The sequence below is a fragment of the Bactrocera neohumeralis genome, chromosome 3, assembly GCF_024586455.1.
Source record: "Bactrocera neohumeralis isolate Rockhampton chromosome 3, APGP_CSIRO_Bneo_wtdbg2-racon-allhic-juicebox.fasta_v2, whole genome shotgun sequence".
In the NCBI taxonomy this organism is placed as follows: Eukaryota; Metazoa; Arthropoda; class Insecta; order Diptera; family Tephritidae; genus Bactrocera; species Bactrocera neohumeralis.
Window position 1 is genome coordinate 62,844,665 of NC_065920.1, and position 24,339 is coordinate 62,869,003.

The following is a 24,339-nucleotide window of genomic DNA, read 5'->3' on the forward strand; positions in this document are numbered from 1 at the left end:
TTCGCCAGTTATCAGTTGAAATGCTTGAAGGAGTAATCGAAAATTGGACTCAACGGCTGGATCATAGGAGATTTAGCGGCGGTCAACTTTTGAAAGAGATAATCTTAGAAAAATAAATGCCATAAAATTATTCTTTCGAATGATTGTAAACATTTCCATTAAATTTGAAGTTTCTGTGCGCTTCCTTTAAAAAGTAGGGAATTTCGAAATGGAGCACTCTTTACAAATAATTCTTCTGGGCAGGATATTTTGGCGTTGATGGCGTCAAAGTGAACGATTTTTCTTTTTTTTTTGTGAAAAAAGAAGGAGAACACTTTATAGAAAATGGTGTTTGTCTGAAGAAGCCTGTGGACTTTTATCAAGGTCAAACAGATAACGAAGTAAAATAAACGCAAATATACCCTATGTCCCCGCTTATAAAATTCGGAAAAAAGGGTTATCAGCATTATTCTGTTTTGCAAGGAAGGATGGCTCCTCACAAAGCGTGTACTACTAGCTTCATTCAGAAAACAATAGGCACTGAAACTCATAAAACAAACAAGAATTAGTTTAAAAACCTATTTCTAGCATTCAATTATTTATTTTTCAAAAATAAGAGGCTTTAAATACAAAAAAACTTTTTGATGCCTTGAGCAAACACATACTTGAAGGAGGTAATCTCTATGAAAGTGCTTTGCAAAGTCAATATTACTTGCTTATACACAGACACATACATGTAAAGACGAGTGTCACTTGTGATATAATTCAAATTGATTAAATTTGTAAGCAAATACGGAACAAAATACACACATATATACTTATATGAGCATACATATGTATGTATGAGTGTGTGTGGCCCAAAGACAAAGCAAGTGTTTACTTGCAAATTAAATTCTTCTAAAACCCTATTTACACTAACTTTCGATTGCGCATATCTCGTCTTTGCTGAGTTTATTACTCGAGCTTTTTGTAATCGAGCACGCTACACAAGCCAACAACAACAATAACAATGCATTCATACGCTGCTTAAGCAATTTTTGTCTCTGCACCGCCATTGGCATGAAACACTTTGACGGCGGAGCAGGCAGGGGAGGAGTATTGAATGTGGTATGTGTAGGGGAAGGGCGATGCGCGATTGAAATGAAAAGCAATTGTGCTCCACTTATGAAAGTCTGCAGCGATTTCGTTTTTAATTCCTGCTCATTTGTTTCCACTTTACAGCAGCCAGAGGAATGTAGAGCAAACAAAACAAAAACAAATAACGAAAAAATGCACACATTTTCACATAGATTTACATACATATGTAGGTGTGTGTATGTAAGCCATCTAAACACACATACACACACAGTGGGAAGAGAAGCTGGCTACTGAAACGCAATAAAATCAAAGAAGCAAGTGAAAGCAGGCGGCGAGTGGAAGGCAGCGCGTGGGTGTTAGGGAGGTGCCGTATAAAGTAGCGTCGTACCATGCTCATTTATTACCAGCACACAGTAGCGCATATACAAGCGTTCTGTTATCAAGTAAACACATACCTGCAAGTAGTCCTTATATGATTTTATGTTATGTGTAAGGACTTTTTATACCCTGAATAGGTTATATTTAGTTTGCAACGAAGTTTGTAACATGCAGTAGGAAAGTTCGGACATATTTAATGAATCAGCGAGCTGAGTCTGAGGCTTTCTATATATATTATAAACGTAGTAGTCTCTAAGATTTTGAGATATTAATCTGAAATTTAGCACATATTTTTTTCTTCTCAAAAAGCTGCTTTTATGTCGGAATCGCGAATATAGGACCACTATAGCTTATAGCTGCATACAAATTGAACAATCAAAATTTTGTTTGGAACACTTTTTTATTTGACAAGGTGTCTCTATGAAACTTGGTACATATAATTCTCCTGCTCAGCCCTCCAATCTCCACTGAAACTGTTCAGATCGAACCACTATAGCTTATAGCTGCCATACAAACTGAACATTCATAATCAAGCCCTTATATGACACACTTTTTTATTTGACGGGATATCTCCATAAAACTTGGTATCTATTATTCTCCTATATAGCGCTATAATTTCTAAAGAAATTGTTCAGATCGGATCACTATAGCATATAGCTGCCATACAAACTGAACTATCCAAGTCAAGTGCTTGTATGGAGAACTTTTATATTCGACAAGAATTTTTCTCGAAATTTGGCAAGGGTTATTATCTAAGACAATAATGCAAAAAATTTCTTAGAAATTGTTCAGATCGGATCACTATAGCATATAGCTGTCATACAAACTGAACAATCAAAATCAAGCCCTTATATGACACACTTTTTTATTTGACGGGATATCTCCATAAAACTTGGTATCTATTATTCTCCTATATAGCGCTACAATCTCCAAAGAAATGGTTCACGGATCACTATAGCATATAGCTGTCATACAAACTGAACAATCCAAATTAAGTTTTGTATAGCAAACTTTTTATTTGCGATAAAAAATTAAGTCCTGCTACAGAAACTTTTTTCATTTGACAAGTTATCTTCACGAAACTCGGCTCCGATTATGCAAGCAACGCTATTATAGCTTCGTTGTAGCCAAAGTTAATGTTTTTACTTGCTTGTGTGTGTGTAACTGATTTGTATATGTGTGTGTGATTTTTCTGTACGTTGTTTTTTGTTTCTGCAAATTTTTCCCTTCTTTTTTCTGCACTCGAGTTGTGCTTTTTTCCACCCGCTTGTTGTTTATTGTTTGCTGCCGGCGCAAGCATTGTTGTTTGTTTGTTGCTACAAGCATGCATGCAGTTGTTTTTGTTGTAATATTAATGGCTGTTCTGACACAATTTTCGATTCATCGTTTCTACTTCGATGAGGGCGCCACCACTTGCCTGCCGCCAGTTACACGTTATCCACAAGCCAACTCACCATCCTCCTCGCTTTTGCTACTAACGGTTTTCCTACATACATATGTACGATTATATGTTTGCGCCCTTCCGCTTTAACATCTCAACTTATCCGCTTTATACGTACGTGTTTTTTCTACATTTTTGCAACTTTTCACAGTTCAACGCAGTCGTAAGTTCTGTTTTTCTACTTATTAAATTCGTGTACCCCCTTCCTCTCCGTCGCGGAAGCTGTAAACATATCGTATGTACGTATGTATGTGGTTACATTGTGGTGTGGTTCGGTGGAACATTGAAGCTTTCGCATACTCAATGTTATTACAGATTTAAAGCTTCATTTATATTGCTTCAGCTCACTTTAGCTTTTAATATATAAAATCTACTTGTTTGGAATTTTTGTGTGATGATGAAATAGATTCCGTGCTAAGAAGATTAGGTTGAGATATAATGATTCATTCGAGATTGCATGCTAAAGTATCAAGCTTTTTATCTTATTTGCTCATTACAACCGTCGCCACTCTAATCACGCAAAGGTAACTTTAAAAACTGCACGAATTCGTCACATTTTTACCGCATATCAGTCTCATTCTCTGTCTCTTTTTATACTCTTGAAACAAGCTGCTACAGAATTTAAAGCTTTTCTCACCTAACGGTCATACGTATTACCTTAAACCAATTGAGATAGATAGAGGTTTATATACTGGTAATCTAAGTATTGGTACTTCTTTCAATAGGCTCTTTTTTGACAGATCACGCGTGAGTCGTTTACAAATCGTTCAACTTTGATACGAAAATTCACGGTTTTACCGAAAATAACGATCAATGTGTGAGATATATAATTCAAATTCAGCGAGAGTCCTTTCCTAATACTAGTATGTATGTGTGCTAGAAATGTGTTAAATCGGGTCAATGCTTCTCTTACTCCCCATATACTTAATGTAAATATTTTCGAACTTCCAGCTGACTTTAGTCCGCATATATCGGAGTTATCTGTGTGTAATGTAAGTTATCTTAATGAAATTGAGAGAGTGTGTGTGAACTTGGCTCTTCCTTTCATGTTTATGTTCTCTTTCTCTAACTCTAGCTACCTCAATCTCAGTGGGGTGCCGACGATAGTCTGTTTTTCGAAACAACAAAATCAAGTTTTTCTATATGATTTATATGGCACATACATATGTAGATATATCGAGGTAGAGGACTACGGAGTAATAAAGAAGTAACTGAACAAAAGAGTAGCAAATCTATTAACGGTAAAAGATTTAATTAAATGTTTTCAATGAAGAAGAAATGACAATAGATAATCTAGTAATCTGTATCACACATTTAGAAAGATAATATTTCGTACAAAAAAAATTTCGTAAATAGTTTTGGAAATATTTGGCGTGGTATTGTTTGAGCACGCCTTAAAGAGCGGCGCCAGCAAAGGGAAAATACTATACGTCAAATTCTTCGATGTGAAAATGTGAATAGCCTATAACACCCAATTTTTCCCCATTCCGCCTGGTAATTGAGAAGTGAAATATGCGCTATATTCTGGAAGCTCAATTCGAAAATAAAGATGTAAAAATGGAGAACGTCATGTTTGACCGTCATTTAAGCACTTTTTCGTTTGCCCAAGAGCTAAGTATTAAACAAGAAAAACTCCTTTGGAACCCTTTAAATGAGGGGGGATATCAAAAAAGTTCGATATATGGCTGCCACACGAGTTGTCGCAAAAAAATCTCATGAATCGATTTTCTATCTGCAAATCACTGCTGAATCGCAACAAAATTGTTTGCTGCTGATGAAAAGTCACATAAGACTACGTCAAGTGAAACCGATAGTGGTTGAATCGCGTTGAGCCGCGCAAAGTTGCGAGGAAGCTTAGATTTACTGTCTTGAAAATTTAGCTGTGTATTTGGTGGGATTGGTAGCGAATCAGCAACTATAAGTTGTTCCCTTACACCAAAAGTCTTAATTTTGAACTGCAGTGTCAACAATTAGACCGTCTGAAACAAGAAAATGTACTTAAGCAGCAGCCAGCGGCCAATGGTAGAGTGCTTATTTGCCATCAGGACAACGGCAGATCACACACATAGATGGTGACTCGCCAGAAGATGCGGTAGCTTAAGGAATTTCGTGTGTTAATAAAGCATTGCTTTTGAGGGAAGGCAGTGGACGACCTAAAAGGGTTTCCGCCGACGAAAACATCGAAAATTCCACAAAATAATTTCGGATAGCCATAAGGTGAAGTTGTAAGAGATAGCACACATTCTAAATATTAACTGAAAGTGTACAGCATATTATTCACGAATATCTGGGTTTATGAAAGTTCAGCGCAAAGTGGGTGCCGCGGGAGCTCACTTTTGACTAAAAAAACAACGAGTTGATGATTCGAAGCAGTGTTTGGAGATGGTAAATTATACTAAAACCGAATTTTTGCGTCGATATGTGAAAAATGATAAAGGATGTCTCCATCGTTTCAGTCCGAAGTTAAATCGACAGTAATATGAGCGGACTGCATACGATAGATCCGCTCTAAAGCTAGAAAAAACGCAACAGTCGGTTGACAAGGTTATGGTGTCTGTATTTTGGTATGCGCATGGAACAATTTTTATTGATTACTTTACAAAAGAAAGAACCATCTACAGCGACTATTACACAGGCTTACTGGAACGTTTGAAAAACGAAATGGGCGAAAAATTAGCGTATTTGAAGAAAAATGAAGTGGTGTTTCAATAAGACAATGTCACAAGTCGATTAAAATTATGGTAAGAATCCATGTAGTCGGCTTCGAATTGGACGTGAACCACCGTATTCTTCAGAACTGGCCCTCAGCGTCTATTTCCTGTTCTCAAATCTCAAAAGAATTCACGTTTGTTTGTCGAAAGAAGCGGTTATCGTCGAAACTGAGGCCTGTTTTGAAGCAAAGAAGAAATTGTACTATATAATGGTATTCAATGGTATCGAAAAGTTGGAGGCTTGCTATAATCAGTCTACCACTATTGAAGGAACCTATCCAAAAATGAATTTTTTTTACAAAATAAAATTCGTTTTACAATGGCACTCCGGAAACTTTTCAATTGACCTGTCAAGCACCATTAACAACTTTATTAAATTGCAAAAATTTTTAATATTTCTTTCCAGGAAGTGGCATGCCACACTTTGAAACTCACGTACACGTTTATGTCATGCAGGATTTGTGTGAAAAAGATATTGATCAAATATATTATAATATTTTTTTTTTTAACTTACAACTAAGTCATAAAGCTCAAAATAGCCTAAAGCGTGGGTAGCAACTGTCAGAAGGCGCTAACGGGCACTTGCGTGTATACGGCATATGCAACGCCTTGCAAGTGCGTCAATGAAAGGTGCCGCAGGCAAGCACAGGAAAGGTTTTTCGCAGATATATACCAAATATAATATATTTCCATTTGCATGTGTATATGTGCCGCTTAATTGCACATGCAAATTGATTTGCATAACTTATTTTGCACTATTTCCATCCGCACATACAAAGGTGTGGTCAGACGCACCAAAAAGTACGAATATCCGCGCGCAGAAACTACCACCGCGTCACACTAGGCGGCACGAGACCGAAGCAAAGGTCAGATTATTGCGCTGAAATATGCAAATACCCACAGAAATAGCTGTAAAAGCACAATAAGTGCGTGAAGTGAAGCGTGCACCACGTTGCTTCCTATGCGGCTACATATGCATGTACGTATGTGTGTGCGCGTTCACCCCTCATTTCGGCATTAGCATTTTAGCATTAATGAGCCGCGCGCAAATTGCAAAACAAATACAATACTTACAACAAAAAGAGCGCAACAACATGTGGCAGCGATAATCACACGCATACTTACACATATGCACAAATTTAGACACACATATACATACACACGCACACATGCTTGCGTTTTTTAATTGTCTGTTGATTGGTTTGCGTAGGTGTGCCCACGCGCTCGTGCCTGCGTCGCTGCTGCTTTGTAGCATGTCATATTGACATTTAAATAAATTTGACAGACCCCTGCAAATTTAAATTGAGCGGAAAATTATTACTACCGTTCATGGCGCACGTTTACGAAGTGGTTAGTTGGATAGTTAGGGGTCGTTGTGGTTATTTGAGGTGAGCTTTTTGTTTGGATTTTTTATAATTTTTTAAATTTTGTTATATTTTGGTGATTTAAGGCACAAAGACTTGTTGTAATTATATTTATAAGGGTGTGTTTTTTCATTATTCGAAACTGGTGTGTTTTGTGTGAAAATGCCAGAAAATACAACAAAGCAAAGCAAATCTTAAAAACCCTTTATGTATATTATATATGTATGTTTGTATGACTAACAATCCTTTAGAGTGGTATGAAATAATTATTTTTAGGGTATATCTACCAATACTTGTTTATACTCTCGGTTGTGGAGGGCCTTCTTCAAATTAATGGCATTCTTCCTGAACTCATTCTAACTATTTCCGGCTCCTCAAGTTGTGTGTTCTCGCGAATGGATATTTTATAATACAACATTGTGAAATTATATTTGACGAACTTAGTTTTCTATGGAGGAATAACTGCAATAATGGCTTTAAAATTACACTGGATTCAAGCCCAATCTCTAGCCACATAGTACTCCAGTATACAAAAGATTTTCCGAACGTCCGATTTTGGATTGAAAAAGTTTGTGAAAAACAAGTTTTTGTAATTATTACTCGTATACACTAAGATCATTCACTTCAATTATCTAGGCGAACTACATAAGAATGGGTTACATCCCGAAGGCCTGGAGAGGAATCAGAGTTACGTTCGTCCCGAAAGCTGGCAGGGGACCGACTTTAAGACCAAGGACTCCAGGCCCCTTAGTCTCCCCTCTTTTATGCTAAAAACTCTAACATGACTGATGGACTGGTATATAAGGAGGCGCTTTTCGACGGAATATACATTATACAATGTATATCAGGATCACAACATACTTAGTGTAAAAGCAAGTCAGTGTATACTGCCCTGCAAACTATCGTGTCATGGCTTTAGTAAGCCATTAGGATTAAGGAATTCGCTCTCGGAATCTTTCTTGATATAGAGGGAGCTTTCAATAAGGTCCTGCTGGCAGTAGTCGTAACTGCTCGAAACGGTCTTTGGGTTAATCAAACTTCCAACACCAGTCTTCAGTCTTCTGTGTGCGACAGAGTAATTGAAACGGAATGGGGAAACGCACATGCTCGACGAAATATGAGTAGGGGTACTCCACAAGGTGGAGTTCCTTCTCCTTTTCAATGGATCCTGGTATTTAACGCCCTGCTTATAAAACTTAAATATCGTGTCTGCCGTGTGATTGCCCATACAAACGATGTAGCGCACATGGTCAAAGGAAAATGGCTAAATGCCGCTTAAGAGTTGACGCAGGGGATACCGGATCACTTGGATTATGCAGTTGCCAAACCGAACTCTGGCGGCTCCCTTTCTTCCCATATTTCGGCGAGCGATTTGTGAGTCATTGTTGGAGAGGGGCAATGAGCTTCTCTACGGTTTGGTCTAAGCCTGGATGGAAGCTTGGTGTTGAAGTAATCAGTAATCAAAAACTCTCTATCAACTCCAGCTTCAGACTTCCTGACTATGGCAGTGTTTTCCAGGTCGAGCTTGCAACCATTAAGGTAGTAGTAGATTTACTGCACCAGATTGCAGCCTTCTTCAGAAAAGTAACCATCCACTTAGATACCAATGCGGCGATACTAGTCTTGAACTCATTAACAGTGCGATCAGGGCTGATCAAAGAGTTCCTAACCTCGCTATCAATAGCATCGAGTGTCTCTGTGATAAGACTGGTATGGGTGCCAGGCCACAACGGAATCGCGGTAAACTGTAAAGCTGAGCCGAGCTAGCATGAAGAGGCACGCTAGAACCGCTATCGGTAGAATGGGAATAATGCAGGAGGTAGTTAGGAGACGAGTAGGTCATTATGGCATCTGCTACAGTCGCCATATAAAGGAGCGCAAATACGCCGAGTACTGGCATTGACTCCGGTGGATGAACGTCTAGCCACATAAAAACGAAGTTCTTCAACATATCACTGATTTGCGCCTACGGCCCGACGTAAGAGAAAAACTATGTGGTTGGCAAATAAGGTATCTTTGGCACAACGGTCGGTAAATTCAGTCTCCATGATGAAACATCCCCAAATGGGTTGAGGGTGATCGACTTCGCGTGAAACATAGCTATCTGTAGATTCCAGTACAGGAAATTTCATTCAGCTACCTGATTGCCTCCGGATCAAAAAACCACCAACCAGATCGATCATGTTGTGATAGACGGAAGACATGTCTCCAGTGTTTTAGACGTGCGTATGCTCCGAAGTCCTACCATCGACTTGGACCACTATCATGTTGCAGTCAAGATACGCAACCGCCTCTGCCCGGCAAAAAAAGTACGTCAACAAACACAAGGAAGGTTCGACGTTGAGAAGCTGAACGATTTTCTGCTTGACTTTCACTCCTGTTATCTGAGAGCACTCATGAGCAACTCAGTACAAGGGAACTGTGGGACGGCATTTCAAGCTCCTTACGTACAGCTGCAAGCGAAAACATTGGCTTTCGAAAAATGCAGAAGAACAGCTGGTACGAAATGGAAAACCTCCACTCCGTTGAAAAGTCCTGGTGTTGATTACGCCAATAAAGATGAAGAAGATATGTCACGTATGTAGATACAGATGGACAGAGAGATTGACGGACATGGCTGAAAAGAGTCAGACCGCCAAGCTGATCATTCATATACGAGTATATGTAAATATTTTATTGAGTCTTCGGAGTATTATAATATTCTTTTCAAACTTAATATACCGTCTTCAGTGCATAAAATAGCTTCTTTTAATGCAATATCATTGCGGCTTAAGAAAAAGAGTGATTTTAAGTAATGATAAATTGAAAAATATTTGCAAAAAAACACTAAAAGTTCATTTCCTCATTTTAAATCGCTCAACTTTCGCTCTCTCAGAACCGAAAAACATTTTAAGGTTCATCATTCAATCATTTATGCATAAATTGGCATTAATATAATAAAATTATTTCACGGAGACTTGGAACAACACGCGTTTTGCATAAATAATACATTTAAGCGCGCGTAAGTATGTATATTTGTACACATTTACAGTTATATTTAGGTACAAAAATTAATATAATAACTTAATATTGTTTGTCTGTCGAGCTTTGATAATCAAACGACATGCGACATTGCCAGCTCACGAGCGCACACCAAACATTGCAGCCGTCTTCACGTGCCGCAGCAGCGACAGCAAGGCAGCACGGCACCACACGAAGCCGAATAACGGCGCGCACTGCACGACATGTGCATTCTGAGCTGAGCTGTAAGCGAGCGTGCGTCCAACCGGCGCAGCTCATCAAAACAAACTTCAATTTTCAAATTTAATTGCAACTTAATGAAACAACGATGCTTCAAAGGCGATACAACGGGTACATGTAACAACAGCAACAACAACAACGACTGTACTCCTGGTGGCCATGCTGAATATGCTCATTATGCTTAATGTCGATTTACATACATAAGCAAGGAATAAAGTGCTTTTGGCATGCAATATAGGACGTGCAGAGGAAGCGAACGAGATGACAAAGTGACAACGGTAAAAGCGGCGGGTGGGTGTATGTGGGGTGTGTACGATGTGGCATGGTGTAAAGAGTGGTAGGGATATCTGTATGGTGTCAGGCGGTGTAAAAGAGAGGGAGAGAGCATTGTACGTGGGTAAGTAAGTTAGTGAAAGGGAGAGGAAGAGGGAGAGTGAGAGATTACTTTGACGTCAGTGAGCGAGAGGGAGATCTGTGTGGGGTAAATGCAGCAGAGACTGTGGGATAGCGAGATATATGTGTAGGAAGTAAGCTAAAAACAGAGAAAGTAGGAATGGGTGTAGCAAGAAGTGAGCGTAATCGCTAGAGAACAGGTTACAGGGAAGCATTTTTTTATGGCGACAACAAATACCATCTTTAAATTCAATTTGGCAACATTTGAAAACATGGCAATGCATATGTGGCGTACACGTATGCATGTGTGTACGTGCTGACGGGCGTTGACGGTCATACTTTGCCGTGTAAGAGCCAAGCGCAGCAAGGACAGAGCCTGATTGTGCGGTGCCAAAGTGTTGCAACAGCGAGACACAGCTACATATTTACACTATAATATACATATATATATGTACATATGTACAAGCGTGGGTGTATGCTCAAGTAGCTGCATGTGTATGTGTGTGTGCCTATACATAATTTCGCCATTTTTAAGCTGCATTTGTAGCACAGTTTTTGGCGCGCTCGAGCCATAATGCCATTGCTGCACTCCGCATAAGTGCCGTTACCCGTATTTTGTGCGACATTGTTGTTGTTTTTGTTTTTTTTACATCATTGATGCCGGTAATGGTAATGGTGGTACTGTGAGGGTGTGCTGGTGTGGGTAGTGTTATCAAATTGCTGATGCTAAGTTGCTGATGTTGCACATTGCCGCTTTATGCCGGCATCTTAATACCACCTGCACATACACATTGGCATACAACAACAACAACGACAAAATAAACATGCATATACAACGTTATTGGCCACAAGTCGTTGTTGGCGCTGGCAACATTTGCGGTGTTGCAAGTAAACGCCGCCATTTGCAAGCGCACCACGTGTGACTCGCTAGGTATTGGCTTGACTTTCAGCTTCCTTCCTATGCATTTTTTTTTGGGCGTGTTAAATTTTCTCCAAAGCATCTACGGGCGCGTAACACTTTAGCGATAAGCAAGACGTTGCTCTGCCTTCCGCTTGCTTTTTTACTTCCTTTTCTTTTGCCAATTTTTTGGCTTGGCGACATTTGGCACGGGAAGCTACTTGAGCCGCAATGAGCACCACTTAAAGATTCTTTGCAATTTAGGGCGGACTCGCAGCAGTTTTGGTGTATAAGTGTGTGTGTGTATGTGCGTTGCGGGCGAACGCTAATGCGACAAGGTAAAGCGATAAGACTTTTTGTATAAATACACAGAAGCAGTTAAGTGGGGACGACAAGCGTGTTGGGCAGTGTGTGAGTGGTAAAATGGTAAAATCTTTCGAAAATGGCTATTTAGTTGAAGCGTTCTTGGCGTATTTAACGTTATGCAGCTTAAAGTGCGGGCAATAGTAGTTAGCCATTTCGAAGAGAACTGAAGTATAATGGAAGTAGCCTTGTGGATACTGAATTTAAATGTTCTAATATGCAGCAGAGAATATAGCATAATTGGTAGATGACTTCATTATAACGGAATTAAGTGTTAAATAGCGGTATCGGTATAAAAACTTTTTTCATTTGGGGATGATATTCCTTTTTATAACAACTTACATATGGAAGATAATTGAAAGATCTGTTAAGGCACAGTGAAGCCAGAGCAAATCTAAGACTTCATTCAATTAACCTAAGCTTTAATATAACGGTATTTATACAGAATCAGAAAGAACGCTAACTTCGGTTCCACCGTAGCTGTAATACATGTCACAGTTAAAAAATTTCTATGCAAAAACTTGATGCATTTGTATGGCAGCTATAGGCTATAGTAGTCCGATCTGAACGATTTCTACGGAGATTGTAGCCGGGATTACAGAAATAATTTATGCCAAGTTTCGTGAAGATATCGTGCCAAACAAAAAAGTTTTCCATACACGGTCTTGACTTTAATCGATCAGTTTGTATGGCAGCTATATGCTATAGTGGTCCGATTCAAGCAATTTCTTCCAAAATTATAGCGTTGTCTTGTCTATAAATCTATGTTAAATTTCTTGAAGATAACTTGTGAAATAAAAAAGTTTTCCATATTAGGACTAATTTTGCTCAGCATTTTGAATGAAAGGTATATGCTATAGCCATATATACAAGTATATAGAAAGTAGAGAAAACGATAACTTTGGAAAGCAAGATTTAAGAAAAATCTACCACATTCATATATATTCGGTACTTGTTTGTTTTTAGCTCACCCATAACCATATATCCGAGGAAAGAAAGCTTTTTACTAACTACCTCCCTCAGAGGGCGAAATAGGAACAGGAGCGGTTTTTTTGCAGTCATCAATGCACAAAAGGAAGCTTTAAAGTAAATGACTACAATTCAGTATTTCAGGTTGAAATTGTAGGTATAACGAAAGGTGCCAATTGAGCCTCTGCTCTAACCAGCAAGTCCATAAACCAATAGATAGCCGAGCGAAAATTAAGGTCATCTCTGTAGCGTCAATACTAAGTCTCACTGCCTTAGGTTATGCAAGCAGGCAATAACTAGACTCTGAGTAGGTAATTTGGTTAAATCATCTGGTTACCTAGTCACATAGGAATAGAAGGAAATAAAAAGGCAGACGAGCTGGCCGCTAGAAGGCAGCAGGAGACACAAATCCACCACATATCCTCAGTTTAAATATGTTTAAAAAGTGTAATATTATATTGAAGCGAATTCACATCGTTAACTTCTGTCCAACATTGTTTTGAAATTTTCAATTACGATCAGTTAAGACTTCATATTATGAGCATGGTCTTCTTCTACGGATATCATCTTCTTAAATACCTTCAGGTGGAATAAAACTTGTTATATGGTAACAAGCATAATCTCTTTTAATAGCGTTCCTGGTTAGTTCTTTTTGTCTAGAATGATTTCTCCAACAAGTATGTACTTAAAAATGACAGATGATATGTAAGCTCCGGACACAATTAAATACATTACTTAGGTTTATGCCAACAACATCGAATCATTTCTGAAGCCGTTGATTAAAGTTCATGAAAGGTGGGTAATTTACGACAAGACCAACATAAACGATCGTGGACAGCATTTGGATCGTCAGAAGATGGCAATCGCCCTGGAGTGGCCGGCTTTGAGACAATGACAGAACACACATATCAAAAGTGACGGGCTAGAAACTCCGGGAGCATGGTGGGGAGGTTTTTATGCGTCCACCTAATAGCCCGGTTGTGGCACCAAGTGTTTGCTACCTATAACTGACTATTGCCAAATATTTTGCAGGTGAAAAACTGCCCGAGTTTTTTCCTAACAGAGACGAAAGTTTTTTAATGTAATGAAAGTCTTGCAAATATTATGTTTTTGTTTCAATGATATTGATGAACTGGAGGGCGCATGCCAAGGGGTCAATTATCAGGAGCGCAACATGCTTACTGTAAAGGCAAGTCAATAGATACTGCCCTGCAAACTATCGTGTCATGACTTGAGGAAGCCATTAGGGTTAAGGAATTCGCAGTTGGGACCTTCTTTGATATAGAGGAAGTTTTAAATAATTCTCTGTCGCACGCATTCGTAACTGCTCCGGACGGTCTTGGGGTTGAATCAAACCTCAAACACCTCATTTTCAGTCTTCTGTGCGACAGAATGATTGAAATGAGGTCGACGAAATGCGAGCCCACAAGGTGGAGTTCTGTCTCCTCTTGTGTGGATCCTAGTCATTAACGGCCTGCTTAAAAAATTTGAAGATCGTGACAGCCTATCGTGATTGCCTATGCAGACGCTGTAGCGCTTGTGGTCAAAGGCAAGTTTCTAAATACCGTTTACGAATTACGCGTCGTAACGAATTGCGAACGGTTTCACCATCAAGCGAAATAAAACCGAAATGGTTTTATTCACCGGAATAAACAAAATTCCTGCGGCAGCGCTGGCGCAAATGGAAGATATCCGTCTGCAACCAGCGGATACATTGAAATATCCAGAGCTTATACTGGATAGGAAGCTTTCATGGAAGCCAAATATCGGAGAAAGAACAAAAAAGGCATTGCCTTGTATTGCTGTAGAGGAGCCATTGAGAAAAGGAGGGATCTCTCACCGAAAGTGATCATCTGGCACCATAGTTAAGCTCATTGTTGTTCTGTTGAGTCTTTATGTGGTCGAGCGCTCTAGAAAAGATCGCACTTGCAAAGGCACTCGGGCGCCTTCAACGGGCGGTGCTCATCAGCATGTGTGTTGCACTAAGGTCTATTCTAACCATGGCACTTAATGTCATCTTGCACATATTGTCCGTTGACATCGCCGGAAGGTGGATGGCTGCGAAAGTTGCCTTCAGACTCAGAGAGTTTGGGTTCCTAGCAGAACACGTGTCTGAACATTTGGAAATCCTAACTCACATTGACTTCATAACGTATCACTTCGAAAAAGTAGACGCCAAACCGTACTTGGGCGGCTCCTTCTATACTCTTATATGGGCGAAGGAGTTGTGCGTGGTAAGATGGCGTTGGAGGTGTGCTTCTTCACGGATGGATCAAAGCTTGGGGAGAAAGTTGGTGGAGGGGTTTACTGTCAGGTGCTCTCTGTAAACAGGCATCTAAGCTAACTTAACCATTTACGAGACCTTACGTATGATTAAGCTAATCTTAAGCTTGTCAGGAACTCAAATTTAAAGAAGTCTATTTAACGTAAGTGAATCCAATATTCATGCTGACTATGCAAAACGCATACCGCTTACTTTTATTCCAAATAAAGGCATATTTTTTCAACAGTATTACACGCGGTACTATAATAAATAACTTTAATCGCTATCAAATGGCATATTTTATATACAAGTCAGGTTTTGCTGTGCGCACTTCTTCCCTTTCAACACCTATAGGAGTCCGCTGAGAGTGTGCGTGTGTGTGCGTGAATACAAATACAAATACATACGTAATTTTGCACGTGAAAAAACTAATATTTTGCATTAACAGCCGTTTGGTTGGCACTCATAAGCCTTACAAAACATATAATCGCCAACAACACACACACACACACACACACTTCACCCACACACACATGCACGCGCCCAAACCTGGGTCAGAATTGCATATGCGAAACGTGTCCATGATATGCAGATTTGTTGTGTTCACATTTATTTGGTCATAAATTATCATCAAATCCTAGTCAGGAGCATGGCTGGCAAAGGCGCAGCAGGCAAAAACGCGTGTATCCGCTGTCACCGTTGGCACACCAAAGCCAAATAAATGGCGATTGCGAACAAAAAAACAAATAGAAATAAATAAAAATAAAATAAAAAGAATAAACTGAAATGGCCACAAATCGTTATTGGCCCCATTTGAATGTGATAAAAATATTTATGGCGAGTAAAAAATTGCAATAAAAAACATAAAAATTGAAATAGAAATAACGCGAGTAGAGAATGTGCAAATATATAAAATATGTAACAGTATCAAATGTGTTTAGTTGCGCACAGAACACGAATAAATGTGCCGGAACACACATGAGGTGAGTGGCTGGTGCTAGCAGCGATCAGCGTTGTCAGTCGCCTCAACTACTAAAACCTAACCTCAAAGCGTTTTCCACGTTCGTTCAGTCAACCGCATTTTACCCACTAACTAACCGTTATGTTTCCGGTTAGGCACTGAAGCGTGATGAAGCTGCACATAAAGGGTGTTGGAGATAATGCATGTGGATAGTGATTGGCGTTAGATTGCATGGGATTTAATGGATTTAACGTAAGGGATCCTTGACCTTTGGCGTTTAGTTGGATTGAGAGAGTGGTAAGTTTTTGAGTTCAGATTAAGAGGGTTAGGTGAGGGTGACCATTTGTAGTTTAACAAAATTAAAACATTTCAATTTTGGATTAGATTAGTTCGATAGAACACTTTGTATGTTAAATTTTAAGTTTTAATGTTATTCAGGTTGTATTTTCAAAGTTCAAGCTTTTACGTAATTTCCACCATGTGAAGCGTCTCTACAAAGTTTACAGTATCACTCTTTAGTAACATGAGTTATTTCAACTTTTAAGACCGTATTTCGCCTGCTTTTTTTGCGAATGTTCAAAGAACTACGTCCAGCCGAGGGGTAGACTAACTTTGCAACAACTTATGTATTGTGATACGACATCTACTTAACTCTGGAAAAGGTGAACTAACTCTACACACACGACGAATTAACATATTTGTTTAAGGATAATGCTTAAAAGTCCAAATTCCACAGATTTAGAGATGCTTTAAAATACGACTATTTCCGCTTTAACCTCTCAGCAATCTTCAAGGCCTCAAGCAAAATACGATTATATCCACTTTAACTTCTCAGCAATCTTTAAGCGTTCAAGAAAGGATTTTTTTACACTCGGTAGATTTGTTTTACCTTCTGATGACTTTCTATATGTAAGTTTCAGACATAGCAAATCAGATCTTGTTTAGAATAGTCTTAAGAAATATCCATTAAATCATTATTTAGACCGCCAACTGGTTTCAAATTTAAAGAGCATCAGATGTGGTTATGGTAGTGGAATATCTAATAATTAGCTCTCGAAGCTTCATAAAATTCAAGGCCGTGTTGTTTAGAGCTAAGGAGGCCGTCCAAATGAGCGACTTTCTATAGATGACTACTAATTACTTACTGATAATATCTACAAGTTGGGATACATCAAACCTAGGACCGCTTGAAATAACGACTATATCCACTTTGATCTCTAAGTACTCATTTAATCTTCATAGGGAACGCTCTTTTATACTCCGTAGATATTGTGATACCTTCAAAAGGATTTGTAGTTCTAAGACATATGAGATAACTTTGGCAGGACATCAAAGCGACAGTGTGTCTAATAATAAGCGCTTGAAGCTTACCGAAGCAAGAATTCTTGAAATAACGACTTTGCCAACTTTGATCTCTAAGTACTCATTTAATATTCATAGGGAACGTTCTTTTATACTCCGTAGATATTGTAATACCTTCCAAGGTGTTTCTAGATGCTTGTTGCAAATCACACCAAATTAGATCTTATTAAAAAAAGTCTTCCGATGTTTCTAAGATATATCAGTGCCTCTAATCATAAGCACTCGAAGCTTCACGAAGAAAGCACAATTTTGAGGAAGTTTATTTCAGATCTAGTAATGTCTACAGGAGAAAATGCTGTTAAGCTTTCAAAAAACCAACTGTTCTTTCAAAGCACTGTTTGTTTGCTCTTTGCTTTGGAAAAAATTGTTCTCAAGAAATTTTCAGCAAATTAGATCGGTTCTTCAAAATTTTCAGAGTACGAGAAGAGATGCTAGACCGGAAAATTGTACCATAAGTATGTACATATGTTAGGTATGTTGTCTAAAGACGCTTCAAGGCCCTCAATAAACTCCTTGTGAAACCACCGGAACTAAAATCCTCCTATTTCATCATTTTATCTCTGAAGCACCTTGTTCTCTGGATGAAGTTCATCAATTCAAACAGCAAAGATATCGTCAAGAAACGCTCGACCGATAGTTGCAGTTTTGTTTTTACTATACAAAGCTATGCATTCGCATAGAAGATGCTCTATAGTCTCTTCTTGTTCCAGCTTTTGGCAGCTTCTATAATAATACCATAGAATTCAAAAAGCCTTTATATGCCACCATCTGCAAGAAGTAGATAATTAGATTCCATAAGGACTAAAACAATCCCACCGATTCTGCTGATCTCTGAAATATGTAGATCATCTGTTGAGTAGATTAACAATTCTCTCATATTTTAATATAAGTTCTTGACAGTAATGTTTCTTTTTCATTAATAATTATTTGAAATAAATTCTGGAGAATATCATACATACTTTATTAAAGAAAATTTCGAAAATTATAAGACAACATCTGTATTCATTTCCAATCTCAAAACCATGAGTTTATTCAGTGACTTCGTTTCTAACCTCAAAACAATTTCTTGACAAAAGTTCTAGCTAAAACTCACTCTTCGTCACTCGCCTTTATTACAAATCTAGTAATAACTACATGAGTTCAATCTCTTTTTTTGAACAGCAAATTTATATTTGCTCCTAAAGGTAGGCAACGTATACAAAAATCGGAAATTTCGTGAACAAAAACCGGACAAGAGCGCATACAAATAACGGCAACATGCGCGAAACATATCCGTGTACTTACAAACGAGTCTCGCACATGTAGTAGGTTCGAGTATAGCGCAGGGAGGAACGCAAATATGTTAGGGATATTTGTATATAAACATGTAGTTGACAGTTGTTAGAGACGTAAGGTCTCTATATAGTCAAATAACGGCACATGTGTCTGTGCACCGGTTGATGAATGACAATTTTTATCTGATTTCGGTGTGCTAAAAAATTTCAACACAGGAAGGACGAAGAGAAAAAGACAAAACGGAGAACAACCAAAAAGCAACAAGGAAAAAATAAAGAAAAGAAGGCGCAAAAAAGTGAGAAAGAAATGAAAATAACGGTACAAGAGTAGGCATAACTATAGAGGAGAAAAACAATGACGAGAATGATAACGAAAAAGGGGAGACGAAAGGTGAAAATGTAAGCCAACAAAATCGCACGAAAAAATTATCAAAATTTAATAGATGAAACGAAGTAAAAATAATAGAACGAAAACAAAAAAAAATTGTTTCAAAAAAGTAAACCAAATAACATTTGGTGCCACAATATGATAGCAACAACAAAAACGTTGAAAAACAATTACAAACACACACACTCAGAATGGTGTTAACGAACCTAGAACCCACTCACGGCGCGCGAGGTACAATGAAGTACCTGTGCACCGTTATTGCAACAAAATGGCGCATCAATTTGCAAAACAGAAGAGCGAAAAATCGTATAGCAACCGACAGGAACTAACAAAGTACGAAATCAAATAGCAGCAAAAAAACAAAACAACAAAATCTAAAAATAACAATAAAAACGTAGCCGAATGGAGGGCGTTGGAAAGTGCGACGGGCTGCGGAGTATAAAAAATGCAAAACAACAATAAAAACAAAAAAGGAATAATAACACAGCACGCTATCAAATGGAACGAAATGAAATGAATAGAAGAGACAACAAAAATACAGACAACTATGTATTTTTGCAGGGCGGGTAAAATAGCGTGAAAAAGTGAGGACGACTGAAATAAAAATCGAAATAAAAAAGTGAAACAAAAGTAAAATGTTGAAATTGACGAAAAAACATGACGTTGCATACGTTAAAAGCTAACTTGTGAATTGGTTGATAACGTTCGCTGAAAATGACGCTAGTAGCTGTAGTAGTAGGGTGGGGGCAGGCGGAGTTGAGGGCACGTTTTTGGCATGTGGCTGGCAGCACCAAGGGTACGCGTTTAACATGCAGCGCTGGTGTTCTTTTATATATACATACATACATATGTATGTATGTATAGAGAAAAGTAGATTTTTCATACAGTTTTGTGCATATTAATAGTAGCACTTCCTTTTATATTTTATTTTTATTCAAAAGTTAGCGGCAGGGATATTGCCGGTTGGACGTCTAAGTATATGTAAATTTAGTAAAAGAATTTAAACAGTTTTGTGCATATTAATAGTAGCACTTCTTTTTATATTTTAATTTTTAGTCGAAAGTTAGCGACAGGAATGTGGTTGGTTGGACTTTTTAAGTATATGTAGATTTAGTAAAAAAAATTAAACAGTTTTGTGCATATTAATAGTAGCACTTGCTTTTCATATTTTAATTTTGTACGAAAATTAGCGGTAGAAGTATGATTGGTTGGACTTTTTGAGCATGTGTATGTAGATAATAAGTTTAGAGATAATGCTAGTAACCGCTTTTTGACTGTTTGGACTTTTATAGGTATCCATATATGGATATAGATCAAATTTTTATAAAGTTTTGGGCATATTAATAGAAGCATTTGTTTTTGTAAAGTTTATGGATAAAGCTAGTAACAGCTTTTTGACTGTGTGAACTCTTATAGGTATACAAATATGAGTGTAGATATAATTTTTATACAGTTATAGGCATATTAATAGAACAGAATTTTACAGAACGAAAGTTAATAACAACTATTTGGCTGCTTGCTTTTATAGGCACATATAAAAAAAGTAGAAAAATTTTTATACAGTGTTGCGCGTATTAATAGACGCAGTTGCATTTTGGAAGCCTGCAGCTATTAAAAACCAGCAAGTTGGGTGGTATACATATCAGTTAATTCAGGTCTTCGACTCTAAATCGATTATATATAGAAATTTTGAGACAAGTTTTGGAAAAAAGTATTTGAAAATGTAATGGAAATAGTGTTTTTGGAACATACAAATGTAATTCTAAACTTTATTGTATTTGCGTTTGTTGACAAACCTAGAAGTAGACATATTTGAAGCTTAGACATTGCTGTTTGCCTATTTTGTAGCGCGACATCTATCGACTGTAGTCTACAGCGAACATTTTACATTACTATAGAAGCTTTAAAGAAAGTAAATAACTTTCTAAAAATGTTTCAACCTTACCCTAGACAAAATAGTCTACAGATGGGATACCTTGAAATAGGTCAAAGATTGAAAAATGGACGATCGTGAGCAAAAACTATGAGAACTGGTTTAAAAATAATTTTTAATGCAATAAATGTTAGAAGACAGTTTACTGTTACTATTTATAGTTTAGGAGGAATCATGGGACTTTAAATACTAGTCATCTTCGATTCGACACGTCTATAAGTTAGACCTTTACTCTCTTGTTAAAATTTACAAACGAATGCATTTCTCTCTATGCATTTTTTTTATCGAAAAATAGCAGTGGTTTGTTCTATTCGCCACTCTCTAATATTTTACAAACCAAAAATTCACGGTTATATGACAATATGGTATTTTTCTCTCTATAAATTTTTTTACCTAAACATATCACTTCATCATTTTGTTCTATTCGCCACTCTCTAATATTTGACAATGCCAGAGGTTGATCAGCACTATCATTAAGTTAGCATTTGCGAGTCTAATATGGATATGAAAGTATTATCTTCAACTTTTATGAAATTTGCTGCGATTTCCTTTGTTATACTTTTTATCTCGCTAAATAATTCCTAAAATTAACGCAAATATATTCAAAACATGAACCTTTCACATTCTTTTCGCAATGTGCTACTATTAATATGTCCAAAACCGTATTTCGTTACATAAATATGCATGTGATGTGCTCTAGAATATATTATATATATATATATCTATAGAGTGTGTGCGTCATTGTACTTACCAGCAAATACTGATGTTGAATTGTGATGCGGATCGTAGGGACATACGGCTTGGCCGCTTTTGTTCGCCTCCTGGGTATAGTTGTACTCGTTGATTATGTATGTATTACACATAGGCCGAAATGAATTGGTGCCGCACACGAACAAACGACCCGGCGACGTCACTACCATGATGCGAATGTAATTTTGACATGCCTCCTGTTAAATTGAAAAAAATAGAAAAAAAGAAAGAAAACACATCGTGGCATGAGTAAACATTTTTTTGGCTCGAATCCGAGGGAATTAACTCAATAAAGTAAGAGCGGTTAAGCGCTATGTATTAAAATGGAAAAATCTTAAATTTACAATAAGTTTTAAATGCGAAAAAAATCGCCAGACGGTGTATACAAATTTGAATTTAAATATATAATTTTAGATAAATACTAAAGAATCGATTTTTTGGTTAAAGGTGTTCCTTTTTTGGATAAAAATTCGTTTCACCGAAACGAAAAACATAAGACTCCAGAAAATCGATCGAAATCGATAATATTGATCTCATAATTACATAACTACATATAAACCTTAATAAATATCCTTGAAGCATAATTCAAAATAAATTTGTATTAACCGGTTGAGAATTGTTTTTCAAGTTTTTGCGGAAAAAAATCTAAAGCTCCCAGAATGGGCCGAACCCGACAAACTCCAAAACTCGCTGAAGTCATTTAAGGCAATCCTAGCCGAAGCTTATAACAAGTGTATGGAAAATTTTATTAAATATTCCTTACATAATGTTCAAGTGGCAACAAGACAAAGAATAACTAAGTATTAACAAGGAAAACGTTAATATAGGCTGCACCGAAGCTAATATACCCTTCACAGGTGCATTTCTTTTAGTAACTATGTGTCAGTTTGAATGTAAGCTATATGCTATAGTAATCCGATCTGAACAATTTTTTCGGAGATTATATTGTTGCCTTAAGCAGTAATCCATGTCAAATTTCGTGAAGATACCACGTCAAAAGCGAAAATTTTCCATACAAGCCCTTGATTCCGATCGTTCGGTTTGTATGGCAGCTATATACTATAGTAAGCCGATCTTGTTGCCTTAGAAAATATCCTGTGCCAACTTTTGTGAAAATACCTTGCGAAATGTGAAAGTTTTCCATATAAGAACTTGATTCCGATCGTTCAGTTTGTATGGCAGCTATATGTTATAGTAGTCCGATATCGGTAGTTCCGACAAATGAGCAGCATCTTGAAGAGGAAATGACGTTTGCAAAATTTCAAAACGATTTCTTAAAAACTGAGGGACTAGTTCGTATATATATAGACAGACGGACGCACGGACAGACGGACAGACAGACACACAGACGGACATGGCTAAATCGACTCAGCTCAACATACTGAGCATTTATATATATAATTTATAGGGTCTCCGACGCTTAATTCTGGGTGTTACAAGCTTCGTGACAAACTTAATATACCCTGTTCAGGGTATAAAAATATTGCTGACGTTCAGGCAAGTGTTGCTGAAGACCACAATTTGTCGATTCGAAGACGTTTTAAAGAATTGGTACTGGCACAAACCACAACCTAAACAAAACTGTCGATTCTGCTGACAGCTTGGCGTGGTTTTAGTACTGGTGGAAACATCAGTCCGTACTTCTTTCGAAAAAAAAACTGGTGATACATACAGACTTTCATTGTCAATGGAGAGCGGATGATAACAAACTTTTTATGATAATAAAAGTTTCTTAACAACATCTGGTTCCAACAAGACGAGACTACCTACCAAACAGCACATGCAACAACCGAATTATTCCATGAAAAGTTTGGATGATTCGATTATTTTCACAAAATCTGTGATTTAACACCATTCGACTACTTTTTATGGGGTGATTTGAAGTCATTCGTCTTTAACAACAAAACAGATTCTGGACAAGTTTTAGCAGTAAATATTGACATATTAGTGGAAAAAGTGCTCGAAAATTTAGTTCATAGAATTAGTTTCTGCAAAAAATTCGTAGAGGTCATTTGAATAATTTTTATTCTGAACTTAATTTTTTACTTCCTACTTAATAAAAAACATTTAAACTTCCTGAACAATTAGGGTGTTTTATTAAACAGAAATCATATCACTCTTATTGGAAATCCCTGCACCAGTTGTATGTTCGATTCGTCAGTTTTCAAGGTTCGGTGAAATAGAAAGAGCTTTTGTAACGATTCGCGGGAACAGTGATTGCTTATATTGCATCTTAGTAATCATGAAAGCATGAATGATGGAGCTATTTGTGGAAGTTCACGCAAGTGAGGAAAGTTCTCTGAACGCCATTCACTTGGAAGTGGCCAGAAACGATTATTTTACTTTTTACACAAGCAGCTCACGACTTCTGGTCTTAGACTAAGTATTCTCTGGGTAGCCAAAAAACATCCGTTTGAAGACGAGCTAAAGTAAAGAGTCCAGGGCTGTGCGCTGGGTTTGGGACCCGCCACGTAAAAAAACATTACCAAAAGAAGAAGAAAACAACCAATTGGAATCTCCAATGCTGTTAATAATTTGAACTATACTTTTTTCTTCATCTCAAAATAAACCAAAGTCTTTGAATTCTTACAATGT

The 24,339-nt window shown here is 37.6% G+C and overlaps 1 protein-coding gene across 7 annotated transcripts in view; it reads right to left on the reverse strand.

Moving 5' to 3' along the window:
• Positions 1 to 24,339, reverse strand: part of LOC126753357 (semaphorin-1A) — a 505,489-nt gene that overhangs the window by 111,303 nt on the left and 369,847 nt on the right. For all 7 annotated transcript variants that reach the window (XR_007666123.1, XR_007666127.1, XR_007666126.1 and 4 more), the window contains one exon: positions 21,746 to 21,941. Coding sequence is in view for 1 of the 7 variants with exons in the window: in XM_050464739.1 (XP_050320696.1) it covers positions 21,746 to 21,941 (196 nt within the window). In the remaining 6 variants the exon portion in view is untranslated. The remainder of the gene's footprint in view (positions 1 to 21,745; positions 21,942 to 24,339) is intronic.